Source organism: Salvelinus fontinalis, chromosome 12 (assembly GCF_029448725.1).
Source record: "Salvelinus fontinalis isolate EN_2023a chromosome 12, ASM2944872v1, whole genome shotgun sequence".
Lineage (NCBI taxonomy): Eukaryota > Metazoa > Chordata > Actinopteri > Salmoniformes > Salmonidae > Salvelinus > Salvelinus fontinalis.
Genome location: NC_074676.1, coordinates 21992727 through 22005033, shown reverse-complemented (window position 1 = coordinate 22005033; position 12307 = coordinate 21992727). Strand labels below are relative to the sequence as shown.

Sequence of the window (12307 nt, the reverse complement as noted above, 5' to 3'; positions counted from 1 at the left end):
TGAATTGTTCAGAAATCTAATGGCTTGGGGGTAGAAGCTGTTGAGCAGCCTTTTGGTCCTAGACTTGGCGCTCCAGTACTGCTTGCCGTGTGGTAGCAGAGAAAACAGTCTATAACCTGGGTGACTGGAGTCTCTGACAATTTTATGGGCTTCCCTCTGACACCACCTATTATATAGGTCCTGGATGGCAGGACGCTTGGCCCAGTGCTGTACTGGGCCAGTGCTGTACTGGGCCTAGCGCCTTACGGTCAGATGCCAGGCAGTTGCCATACCAGGCAGTGATGCAACCGGTCAGGATGCTCTTGATGGTGCAGCTGTAGAACCTTTTGAGGATCTGGGGACCCATGCCAAATCTTTTCAGTCTCCTGAGGGGGAGAAGGTTTTGTCGTGCCCTCTTCACGACTGTCTTGGTATGTTTGGACCATGATTGTTTGTTGGTGATGTGGACACCAAGGAACTTGAAACTCTCGACCCGCTCCACTACAGCCCCGTCAATGTTAATGGGGCCTGTTCGGGCTGCCTTTTCCTGTAGTCCACGATCAGCTCCTTTATCTTGCTCACATTGAGGGAGAGGTTGTTGTCCTGGCACCACACTGCCAGATCTCTAACCTCCTCCCTATAGGCCATCTCATCGTTGTCAATGATCAGGCTTACCACTGTTGTGTCGTCAGCAAACTTAATGATGGTGTTGGAGCAGTGTTTGGCCACGCAGTCATGGGTGAACAGGGAGTACAGGAGGGGGCTGAGCACGCAGCCTTGTGGGGCCCCTGTGTTGAGGATCAGCGAAGTGGAGTTGTTGTTTCCTACCTTCACCACCTCGGGGTCGGCCCGTCAACAAGTCCAGGACCCAGTTGCACAGGGCGAGGTTCAGACCCAGGGCTCCAAGCTTAATGATGAGCTTGGAGGGTACTATGGTGTTGAATGCTGAACTATAGTCAATTAACAGCATTCTATATAGGTATTCCTCTTGTTCAGATGGTATAGGGCATTGTACAGTGTGATGACGATTGCATCGTCTGTGGAGCTATTGCGGCGGTAAGCAAATTGAGGTGGGTCTAGGGAGTCGGGTAAGGTACGGGTGATATGGTCCTTAACTAGCGTCTCAAAGCGTTTCATGATGACAGAAGTAAGTGCTATAGTCATTTAGTTCAGTTACCTTTGCTTTCTTGGGTACAGGAACAATGGTAGACATCTTGAAGCAAGTGGGGACAGCAGACTGGGATAGGGACAGACTGAATATGTCCTAAACACTCCAGCCAGATGGTCTGCGTATGCTCTGAGGACTCGGCTAGGGATGCCATCTGGGCCGGAAGACGTCGGTGTCCGCGACGTGGCTGGTTTTCACTTTCTAGTCGGTGATTGTCCTTAGACCTTGCGACATACGTCTCGTGTCTGAGCCATTGAATTGCGTCTCCATTTTGTCTCTAAACTGACGTTTTGCCTGTTTGATACTGACGTTTTGACTGTTTTCACTGTTTGTATTCGGCCTCCTCTCCCCTGTAACTATTCCCCAGGTCGTTGCTGCAAATGAGAACGTGTTCTCAGTCAACTTGCCTGGTAAAATAACGGTAAAATGAAAAAATATATATATTCCCAGTCACCTTGCCATGGTTAAATGCGGTGGTTCACGCTTTCAGTTTTGCGCAATTGCTGCCACGGTTTCTGGTTATGGTAGGTTTTAATAGTCACAGTGGGTACAACATCTCCTATACACTTCTTGATAAACTCAGTCACCATATCCGTGTATTCGTCAATGTTATTCTCAGAGGCTACCCGGAACATATCCCAGTCCGCATGATCAAAACAATCTTGAAGCGTGGATTCCGATTGGTCAGACCAGCGTTGAATAGTCCATAGCACGGGTACTTCCTGTTTGAGTTTCTGCCTATATAGATTTGCCAAAGGGAGGGTGGGGGAGGGCCTTGTAGGCATCCTGGAAGTTGGAGTAGCAGTGGTTGAGTGTTTTAGCAGCGCGAGTAGTACAGTCAATGTGTTGATAGAACTTCTGTAGCGTTTTCCTCAAATTTGCTTTGTTAAAATCCCCAGTTACAATAAATGCAGCCTCAGGATATGTGGTTTCCAGTTTGCATAAATCCAGTGAAGTTCTTTGAGGGCTGTCGTTGTATCGGCTTGAGGGGGAATATACACGGCTGTGACTATAACCGAAGAGAATTCTCTTGGGAGGTAATACAGTCTGCATTTCATTGTGAGGTATTCTAGGTCGGGTGAACAAAATTACTTGAGTTTCTGTATGTTATCACAATCACACCATGAGTGGTTAATCATGAAACATACACCTCTGCCTTTCTTCTTTCCGAAGAGTTCTTTATTAATGTCTGCACGATGTACAGAGACCTCAGCTGGCTGTATGGACAAAGACAGTATATCCCGAGAGAGCCATGTTTCCGTGAAACAGAGTATGTTACAATCCCTTATGTCTTTCCGGAAGGAGATTCTCGACCTAAGCTCGTCTATTTTTTATCCAGAGTCTGAACATTAGCGAGTAATATACTCGGAAGTGGTGGATGTTGTCCGTGCCTCCTGAGTCGGACTAGAAGTCCACTCCGAATACCTCTGCTCCGCCGGCGATGTTTTGGATAAGCCTCTGGAATCAGTTCAATTGCCCTGGGAGGTACGAACAAAGGATCCAATTCGGAAAAGTCGTATTCCCGGTCGTAATGCCGGTGAGTTACCGTCGCTCTGATATCCAAAAGTTATTTCCGGCTGTATGTAATAACACAAAACATTTCCTAGACTAAGAATGTAAGAAATAACACACAAAAAAATAAAATACTACAAAGTTGCTTAGGAGCTAGAAGCAGAGCTGCCCTATCTGTCTGCGCCATCTTACACACCTCCAGACTGTGTAAGAGCTATTTGACCAAGAAGGAGAGTGATGGAGTGCTCCATCAGATGACCTGGCCTCCACAATCACACAACCTCAACCCAAGTGAGATGGTTTGGGATGAGTTGGACCGCAGAGTGAAGGAAAATCAGTGCTCAGCATATTTTGGAACTCCTTCAACACTGTTAGAAAAGTATTCCAGGTGAAGCTGGTTGAGAGAATGCCAAGAGTGTGCAAAGCTGTCATCAAGGCAAATGGTGGCTACTTTGAAGAATCTGAAATATAAAATATATTTTGATTTGGTTAACACTTTTTTGGTTACTACATGATTCCATACGTGTTAATTCTTAGTTTTTATGTCTTTACTATTATTCTACAATGTAAATTTTTTTAAAAAATAAAGAAAAATCCTTGAGTGAGAAGGTGTGTCCAAACTTTTGACTGGTACTGTATATATATATTTTTAATTTAGGAACTCAGTCGGGGTACCCCTGACCCCTGAGCAACTGCGGCCCCTCATGATGGGTTCAGATTTTTTGTGGCCCCCACCACCCCCATCAAAGTTGCCCATACCTGGTTTAGGGTTAGGGTTACAATTAGGGTTAGGGTTAGGGTTAGGAGCTAGGGATTAGGGTTAGGGGTTAAGGTAATGCTTAGGGGTAGGTTTGAATGGAAACAAATGTTTTGTCCCCACAAGGATAGTAAAACAAACAATTGTGTGTGTGTGTGTGTGTGTGTGTGTGCCTGATGTTTTCATCTTATCTTCAGAACCTAAATGAGACTGATATCCATGGTGATGGAACGTTAGTGCCAGGTATCCCTGGTGACTCTCTGCGGCGTAAGAGATCAGCTGAACTCAGCCTGACCACCTCTCCGCTTGCATTCACGGTCACCCTGCCCGACCACACGGTCGTCACCGGCATGACCATGACCACAACCAGCCGCACACACAGCGCTTCAACCCCCTCTGACCTTAATCCTAACCTTGACCACAACAATTACACTGTCCCCACAGTCACTGAGAGCCCCAGTCTGACTAGTATGGGCCCTGGGACTGACCAGACCTCTGACTTTCCAGACTCCTCCCCTATGACCTTTGATGCTGTAACTTCAGGGACTTCTGTCCTCTCCCTGACCTCTTCAACCCCGGCCACACCCCTGCCCTGGCTCACTGCCCACTCACAGCCCGGCCAGCTCACCTCTGGCCAGCCACGCCTCTCCACCCGCTCTGTACCTGCAGTCACTGGACACCTCCAGACACTCCCCTCCACCAGGGCTGCAGCCTCCAGCACCCCGGGAGGTACTACACTCACCTCTAACCTATAACCATTTCACCTTTTAACCTCTAAACCCTTTTAAAGGTGCAATATGCAGAAATGGCTCTGCCATTTCCTGGTTGCAAAAATTCAAATATTTCTCCTAATTTCAGTTTACATGACCAAACAAGCACTCAAAGTGTAGAGAATCATTGTACAATCTATACCGCTGTAAAATAAATTTTAAATAACCAAAAATATAGTATTTTCAGTTGTTTGAAGCTGGTGTACAGAACCGAACGTAAGACGCAAACGCGAAACTTAAGAACGGGAAGCATAGAAATATCGTGCATAGAACAGATCCAACGCGTCTTAGACTTGCTTTCAATACCAATGACAGATCTATAACTCTTACTATGTGAATTTGGTTGGGTCGCCCAAAAAGTTACATATTTCAGCTTTAACACTATACATATACCTCCATCACTCCAGTATCCCTGCACATTGTAAATATGGTACTGGAACTGACTAACCCTGTATATAAATCAAATCAAATCAAAGTTTATTTGTCACGTGCGCTGAATACAACAGGTGTAGACCTTACAGTGAAATGCTTACTTACAGGCTCTAACCAATAGTGCAAAAAAGGTATTAGGGGAACAATAGGTAAGTAAAGAAATAAAACAACAGTAAAAATACTATATACAGTAGCGAGGCTATAAAAGTAGTGAGGCTACATACAGACACCGGTTAGTCAGGCTGATTGAGGTAGTATGTACATGTAGATATGGTTAAAGTGACTATGCATATATGATGAACAGAGAGTAGCAGTAGCGTAAAAGAGGGATTGGCGGGTGGTGGAACCCAATGCAGATAGCCCGGTTAGCCAATGTGCGGGAGCACTGGTTGGTCGGCCCAATTGAGGTAGTATGTACATCAATGTATAGTTAAAGTGACTATACATATATGATAAACAGAGAGTAGCAACAGCTTAAAAGATGGGTTGGGGGGGGCACACAATGCAAATAGTCTGGGTAGCCATTTGATTACCTGTTCAGGAGTCTTATGGCTTATGGCTGGTAAAATCTTTTGAGAAACCTTTTTGTCCTAGACTTGGCACTCCAGTACCGCTTGCCATGCGGTAGTAGAGAGAACAGTCTATGACTGGGGTGGCTGGGGTCTTTGACAATTTTTAGGGCCTTCCTCTGACATCGCCTGGTGTAGAGGTCCTGGATGGCAGGCAACTTAGCCCCAGTGATGTACTGGGCCGTATGCATTACCCTCTGTAGTGCCTTGCGGTCAGAAGCCGAGCAATTGCCGTACCAGGCAGTGATGCAACCAGTCAGGATGCTCTCGATGTTGCAGCTGTAGAACCTTTTGAGGATCTCAGGACCCAAGCCAATTTTTGTTTTGTTTCTTGAGGGGGAATAGGCTTTGTCGTGCCCTCTTCACGACTGTCTTGGTGTGTTTGGACCATTCTAGTTTGTTGGTGATGTGGACACCTAGGAACTTGAAGCTCTCAACCTGCTCCACTACAGCCCCATTGATGAGAATGGGGGCGTGCTCGGTCCTCCTTTTCCTGTAGTCCACGATCAGCTCTTTGGTATTGATTACGCTGAGGGATAGGTTGTTATTCTGGCACCACCCGACCAGGTCTCTGACCTCCTCCCTATAGGCTGTCTCGTCGTTGTCAGTGATCAGGCCTACCACTGTTGTGTGGTCTGCAAACTTAATGATGGTGTTGGAGTCATGCCTGGCCATGCAGTCGTGGGTGAACAGGGAGTACAGGAGGGGACTGAGCACGCACCACTGGGGAGCTCCAGTGTTGAGAATCATCGTGGCAGATGTGTTGCTACCTACCCTCACTACGTGGGGCGGCCCGTCAGGAAGTCCAGGATCCAGTTGCAGAGGGAGGTGTTTAGTCCCAGGATCCTTAGCTTAGTGATGAGCTTTGAGGGCACTATAGTGTTAAACGCTGAGCTGTAGTCAATGAATAGCATTCTCACATAAGTGTTCCTTTTGTCCAGGTGGGAAAGGGCAGTGTGGAGTGCAATAGAGATTGCATCATCTGTGGATCCGTTTGGGCGGTATGCAAATTGGAGTGGGTCTAGGGTTTCTGGGATAATGGTGTTGATGTGAGCCATTACAAACCTTTCAAAGCACTTCATGGCTACGGACGTGAGTGCTACGGGTCTGTAGTCATTTGGGCAGGTTGCCTTTGTGTTCTTGGGCACAGGGACTATGGTGGTCTGCTTGAAACATGTTGGTATTACAGACTCAATCAGGGACATGTTGAAAATGTCAATGAAGACGCCTGCCAGTTGGTCAGCACAGGCCCGGAGCACATGTCCTGGTAATCCATCTGGCCCTGCAGCCTTGTGTATGTTGACCTGTTTAAAGGTCTTACTCACGTCGGCTACGGAACAGCTGATGCTCTCATGCATGCCTCAGTGTTGCTTGCTTCAAAGCGAGCATAGAAGTGATTTAGTTCGTCTGGAAGGCTCGTGTCACTGGGCAGCTCGCGGCTGTGCTTCCCTTTGTAGTCTGTAATAGTTTGCAAGCGCTGCCACCTAAGACGAGCGTCGGAGCCGGTGTAGTATGATTCAATCTTAGCCCTGTATTGACGCTTTGCCTGTTTGATGGTTTGTCGCAGGGCATAGCAGGATTTCTTGTAAGCTTCCGGGTTAGAGTCCCGCACCTTGAAAGGGGCAGCTCTACCCTTTAGCTCAGTGCGAATGTTGCCTGTAATCCATGGCTTCTGGTTGGGGTATGTACGTACAGTCACTGTGGTGACGACGTCCTCCATGCACTTATTGATAAAGCCAGTGACTGATGTGGTGTCCTCCTCAATGCCATCGGAAGAATCCCGGAACATGTTCCAGTCTGTGATAGCAAAACAGTCCTGTAATTTAGCATCTGCTTCATCTGACCACTTTTTTATAGACCGAGTCACTGGTGCTTCCTGCTTTCATTTTTGCTTGTAAGCAGGAATCAGGAGGATAGAGTTGTGGTCGGATTTACCAAATGGAGGGCGAGGGAGAGTTTTTTCCCTCTGGTTGCACATTTAACACGTTGATAGAAATTTGGTAAAACTGATTTAAGTTTCCCTGCATTAAAGTCTCCGGCCACTTGGAGCGCAGCCTCTGGGTGAGTGGTTTCCTGTTTGCTTATTTCCTTATACAGCTGACTGAGTGCGGTCTTAGTGCCAGCATCTGCCTGTGGTGGTAAATAAACAGCCACGAAAAGTATAGCTGAAAACTCTCTAGGCAAGTAGTGTGGCCTGCAATTTATCACAATATACTCTACTTCAGGCGAGCAAAAAATACAGTTGCAGAAACATTATGTACAAAATAAGTTACAAATAACGCGAAAAACCCCACATAATAGCACAATTGGTTGGGCGCACGTAAAACTGATGCCATTTCTTCCGGCGCCATTTTTTGTAACTTTTTGTATGCTTGCTTATTTACTTGTGTTCTCTTATTTTTATTTCTCGTGTTTTCTTTGTTCTACCTTATGATACTTTTTGTATTGCATTACTATTGATTCCTGCATTGTTGGGTTTAGAGCAAGAACTGTATTTGTGCATGTGACATTACAACTAGAAACTTGATTGAAGACTACAGAAGTTGATGAGTAGAGTGAGGTGTGTTACCATGCACTACAGTCTGTCCTCTATACTGTGTGTGTGTTCCAGGACTGTATGTGAGAGAGGAGGTGATAGACATGAAGTCTGAGGAGCTGTCTTACCTAGTCTCTGGTCTTAGTCCCTTCACTGAATACACCTTCACCGTTACCGCGGCTACCACTATTGGAGAGGGTCCTGCCTCACACGTCTCTGAGAAGACCCGCGAGCAGGGTACACATAGATACTGTAAATACCTTATTTAAATAGTGTCATTGTTGTTTATTCTTGTTCTTTATTGTTGTGTGTTGTTGTTGTCATAGTTCCTAGCTCAGTGGTGGCTGTGTCCTATCAGAATGTTAGCTCCACTTCCATCCTGGTCAGCTGGACTCCGCCCCTCTACCCCAACGGACGAATCACACATTACACCCTTTACGGACTCAACCTGCACAGCAACCAAGCCCTGCAGAGAGTTACACACAACACCAGCATACTGCTCACAGGTAACTCACACACATACTGTATGTACACATATACACACATGGTACAGGCCTGGTTCAAGCCTGTGAAGATGTATTGGTGTGAATCTGCTTGCTGTGTGTTTCAGGGCTGGGGAAGTATACAGGTTATAAGCTGCTTGCTGTGTGTTTCAGGGCTGGGGTAGTATACAGGTTATAAGCTGCTTGCTGTGTGTTTCAGGGCTGGGGAAGTATACAGGTTATAAGCTGCTTGCTGTGTGTTTCAGGGCTGGGGAAGTATACAGGTTATAAGCTGCTTGCTGTGTGTTTCAGGGCTGGGGAAGTATACAGGTTATAAGCTGCTTGCTGTGTGTTTCAGGGCTGGGGTAGTATACAGGTTATAAGCTGCTTGCTGTGTGTTTCAGGGCTGGGGAAGTATACAGGTTATAAGCTGCTTGCTGTGTGTTTCAGGGCTGGGGAAGTATACAGGTTATAAGCTGCTTGCTGTGTGTTTCAGAGCTGAGGTAGTATACAGGTTATAAGCTGCTTGCTGTGTGTTTCAGGGCTGGGGTAGTATACAGGTTATAAGCTGCTTGCTGTGTGTTTCAGGGCTGGGGAAGTATACAGGTTATAAGCTGCTTGCTGTGTGTTTCAGGGCTGGGGAAGTATACAGGTTATAAGCTGCGAGTGGCTGCATCTACTGCTGTAGGAGAGGGCTCTCTGTCTGACCGAGACGATATCTTCGCTGTCACACCCGAGGATGGTACCTGGCACACACACACCCCCACCCCCACCCCCACCTCTCTCATTATGTGGGTTTCATGATAGAGAGTCCAATGTTATCCCTCTCTCTCTCCCTCTCAGAACCTGACTCCCCACCCATAGGATTAACAGTGGTAGACACCTCTCCTTCCACCGCCACCCTCTCGTGGTCGCCCCCGGAGAGAGCCAATGGGGTGATTCAACAGTATGAGGTCCTGTACGAGAACCAATCATATGTGGCAGTGTTGAACAGCTCTGTCCCCAGAGTGACTTTGACAGGGCTGATGCCGTTCTCCTACTATAATGTGTCTGTCAGAGCATACACACGCCTCGGACACGGGAACCACACCTCAGACACACTCACTATGCTGTCTGGGGAGGACGGTGAGTCTACACACACACACACACACACACACACACACACACACACACACACACACACACACACACACACACACACACACACACACACACACACACACACACACACACACACACACACACACACACACATACAGTACATACAAACACACGCACCACTCCGAGTGGTTACCCACTTCTACATGCAGTGAAACAGGACAAATATAGCACCCCCCCTATTTGACCTTTTATTTCACACACACACAAACTAGGCACATGCACACACTTATGCCTCATTTTGAAGTGTGTGTGTACCCTCTAGTACCGGGAAGTCCTCCCTACGGCCTGTCCTATGAGTCCGTCAGTCCCAATGAGGTGAATGTGACCTGGGAACCCCCCCTAGTGCCCAATGGAGTTATCACGCACTACAGGTACATTTCTGCATGGATTCTGGATGTGTACTTTCTCATGATGAAAATAAACTTTAAATTAAGTTTGATTTGATTTACAGCCTTGAGCTGCGAAACTCTTCCCACTTCCTCAACCTGACCACACCCATTAGCCACGTCCAGATCACTCACCTAAGGAAGTTTGCGCAATACACTCTGGTGGTGAAGGGACACACACGAATGGGCCCTGGAAACCACAGCAGTGACCCACTCAACATCACCACACTGGAGGATGGTGAGCGCCTCTCTAACACACAAACACACCCCAGAACCACTGCAGTAAACCACTATACATCACCCCAATGGAGTGAGGGATCTGGGGTAAGAGGGGGGAGGTAGAGGGAGACCATGGTTAGGGTCATTGTGTTTCAGGTGGTCGTGTAATGGACTGTGGTGGACCACAGAAGGTTCATCATCACCTCCTCTCACTTCCTTTCTGTCTCAAGTCTTCCTGATCCTCTGACAGAAGTCAGGGGCTACCACAGTGTTATTTAACAACATCAAAACCATCACTTCTAACCAACCAGCTTTGCTTACAGATGAGCCAGCAAGCAGGCGCTATTTCCAATGATCAAGGAGCGTTTAGCTAACGTTCTCTCCTTCTTCCAGTCCATTTCCCCTTAGCGACCTGGTTGGTCTTAAATAATAGGAAGTGTGTTTCAGACCCAGACACTCCCCCTCAGTTCCTGTTAGCCAGGAAGTTGTCAGACTACGAGGTAGAATTGTCATGGGAACCGCCGAAAGAGGCCAACTCTGAGATCCTCTACTACATAGTCAAAGTCTGGTGAGTTTTATTTCAATATTGATCGTTAGTTTGAAACAAACTGCTGATGTGATGTTGAAAAAGGAGATGTTGAGGGATGAGGCATTCTGATTGAAGCATGAATTACAGCCTCCAACATGGTCTCCAACATTCTTCTTCTTCCTCCTTCCTTCTCTCGCTTGTAGGAATGAGTCATCTGAGGTGTGGCAGAATGTAACAGGTACAGCGGTAGTGGTCAGCGTTGACTCAGAAAGTCGCTTCAACGCCTCTGTCTCCAGCTGGACACGCCTGGGGGACGGGGGAGTCCTCATATACATCAGCTTCAGTATTATTGACACAGGTACACACACACACATATACGTATGGCAAGCACGCATGCACAAACACTCACACACACAAACCTTTGAGAAAATCTTGTAGTCCCAACTGAACATGCCTCCAGTTTATTTTTAGTAAACACAAGTGACATGCAACTTGCACCAAATCACTCCTGCAATTCTCTTCCAGTGCCATTTGACCCACCCCAGAATGTGTCGTTGGTGAACCTGACATTTTCTTCAGTGACCGTCCTCTGGCAACCCCCCACTCAGCCAAATGGAATCCTCCTTCACTATACTCTGTACTACTCAGACAATACCACTGTCACGGAGCAGGTGAGTTATACAGCATTACACTGTGTACTACACAGACAATAACACTGTTATAAAGCAGGTGAGTAACACACACACACACTGTATGCTCATGTGTAAAAGTGTGTTATTTTGTAATGTAAAGGCATTGTTTCTCTCTCTCCTCTCCATCAGCGTATCCCAGTGTCAGAGCTGGACCCTGTCTCTCTGGGGGAGGACCTGTCCTACTGTCTGTCTGGCCTGAGAGGAGGACAGAACTACAGCCTCTGGCTGACCTCAAGCACCATGCAGGGGGACGGAGGGGTCCGTACTGATCCTTTAGACCTACTCACCCCAGATGGCGGTCAGTTTCACACACACACACACACACACACACACACACACACCCACACACACACACACACACACACACACACACACACACACACACACACACACACACACACACACACACACACACACACACACACACACACACACACACACACACACAGAGTCTGCACTGTTTTTTCCAACCTCTTGTTGAACTTGATAAAATCACGTAAAAATTCTGCGATTGAAGTGTAACTTTCAGCTGGCTGGTAAAAGGAGGTAAGTCTGTCAGTCTGACAAACTGGCCCTTTTTGTCCCTCCGAGGCCTCCGTACCTCAGACAACCAGTTTGTATCTCCTTTTACTGAACCCTGTGGAAGTTCACTCTTTGACCTGTTGGATATCTGATCGTGTCTTATATTCCAAACAGAGCAATGATACAGGCATCCAGTTCTTTTGTAAACACATTGGCTATCAACAATGTCACAATGCTATCAACATACATCCAGTAGAGATGTTTCATCTTGTAGTTTTGTGAGTAGGTCATTATCGTATTCCTGTTAGTAGTTTAGTCTGTAGCTTAAGATGCAGATGAATCATTTTCAAATGGCAGTATCTGGATGATCACAAGAAGTAGCAATGTTCCTGTCAAATAAATTATGTAGATACAAATAGTAGCTTTTGTGTTATTCAAAAGAAATGTAATTATTGTTCCTATTTGACGATGATCTCTTTGTTTTTATGTGATTTTGGGAAAAATTGTGTAGACAGACTGCTGCCTTCATCTGACGTTTAATAGTGACTGCCTCTTGTTTCGGTCTGAAGATGTCTCTAATACTGACTGTGTGT

The 12307-nt window shown here is 46.6% G+C and overlaps 1 protein-coding gene across 1 annotated transcript in view; it reads left to right on the top strand.

Moving 5' to 3' along the window:
* The window catches only part of LOC129867705 (phosphatidylinositol phosphatase PTPRQ-like), a 61019-nt gene that overhangs the window by 34616 nt on the left and 14096 nt on the right, over nucleotides 1–12307 (top strand). Inside the window, 11 exon segments of the mRNA XM_055941259.1 lie at nucleotides 3614–4145; nucleotides 7799–7960; nucleotides 8050–8229; nucleotides 8840–8947; nucleotides 9049–9330; nucleotides 9629–9737; nucleotides 9818–9990; nucleotides 10419–10539; nucleotides 10704–10858; nucleotides 11026–11171; nucleotides 11322–11490. Of these exon segments, the coding sequence (XP_055797234.1) occupies nucleotides 3614–4145; nucleotides 7799–7960; nucleotides 8050–8229; nucleotides 8840–8947; nucleotides 9049–9330; nucleotides 9629–9737; nucleotides 9818–9990; nucleotides 10419–10539; nucleotides 10704–10858; nucleotides 11026–11171; nucleotides 11322–11490 (2137 nt within the window).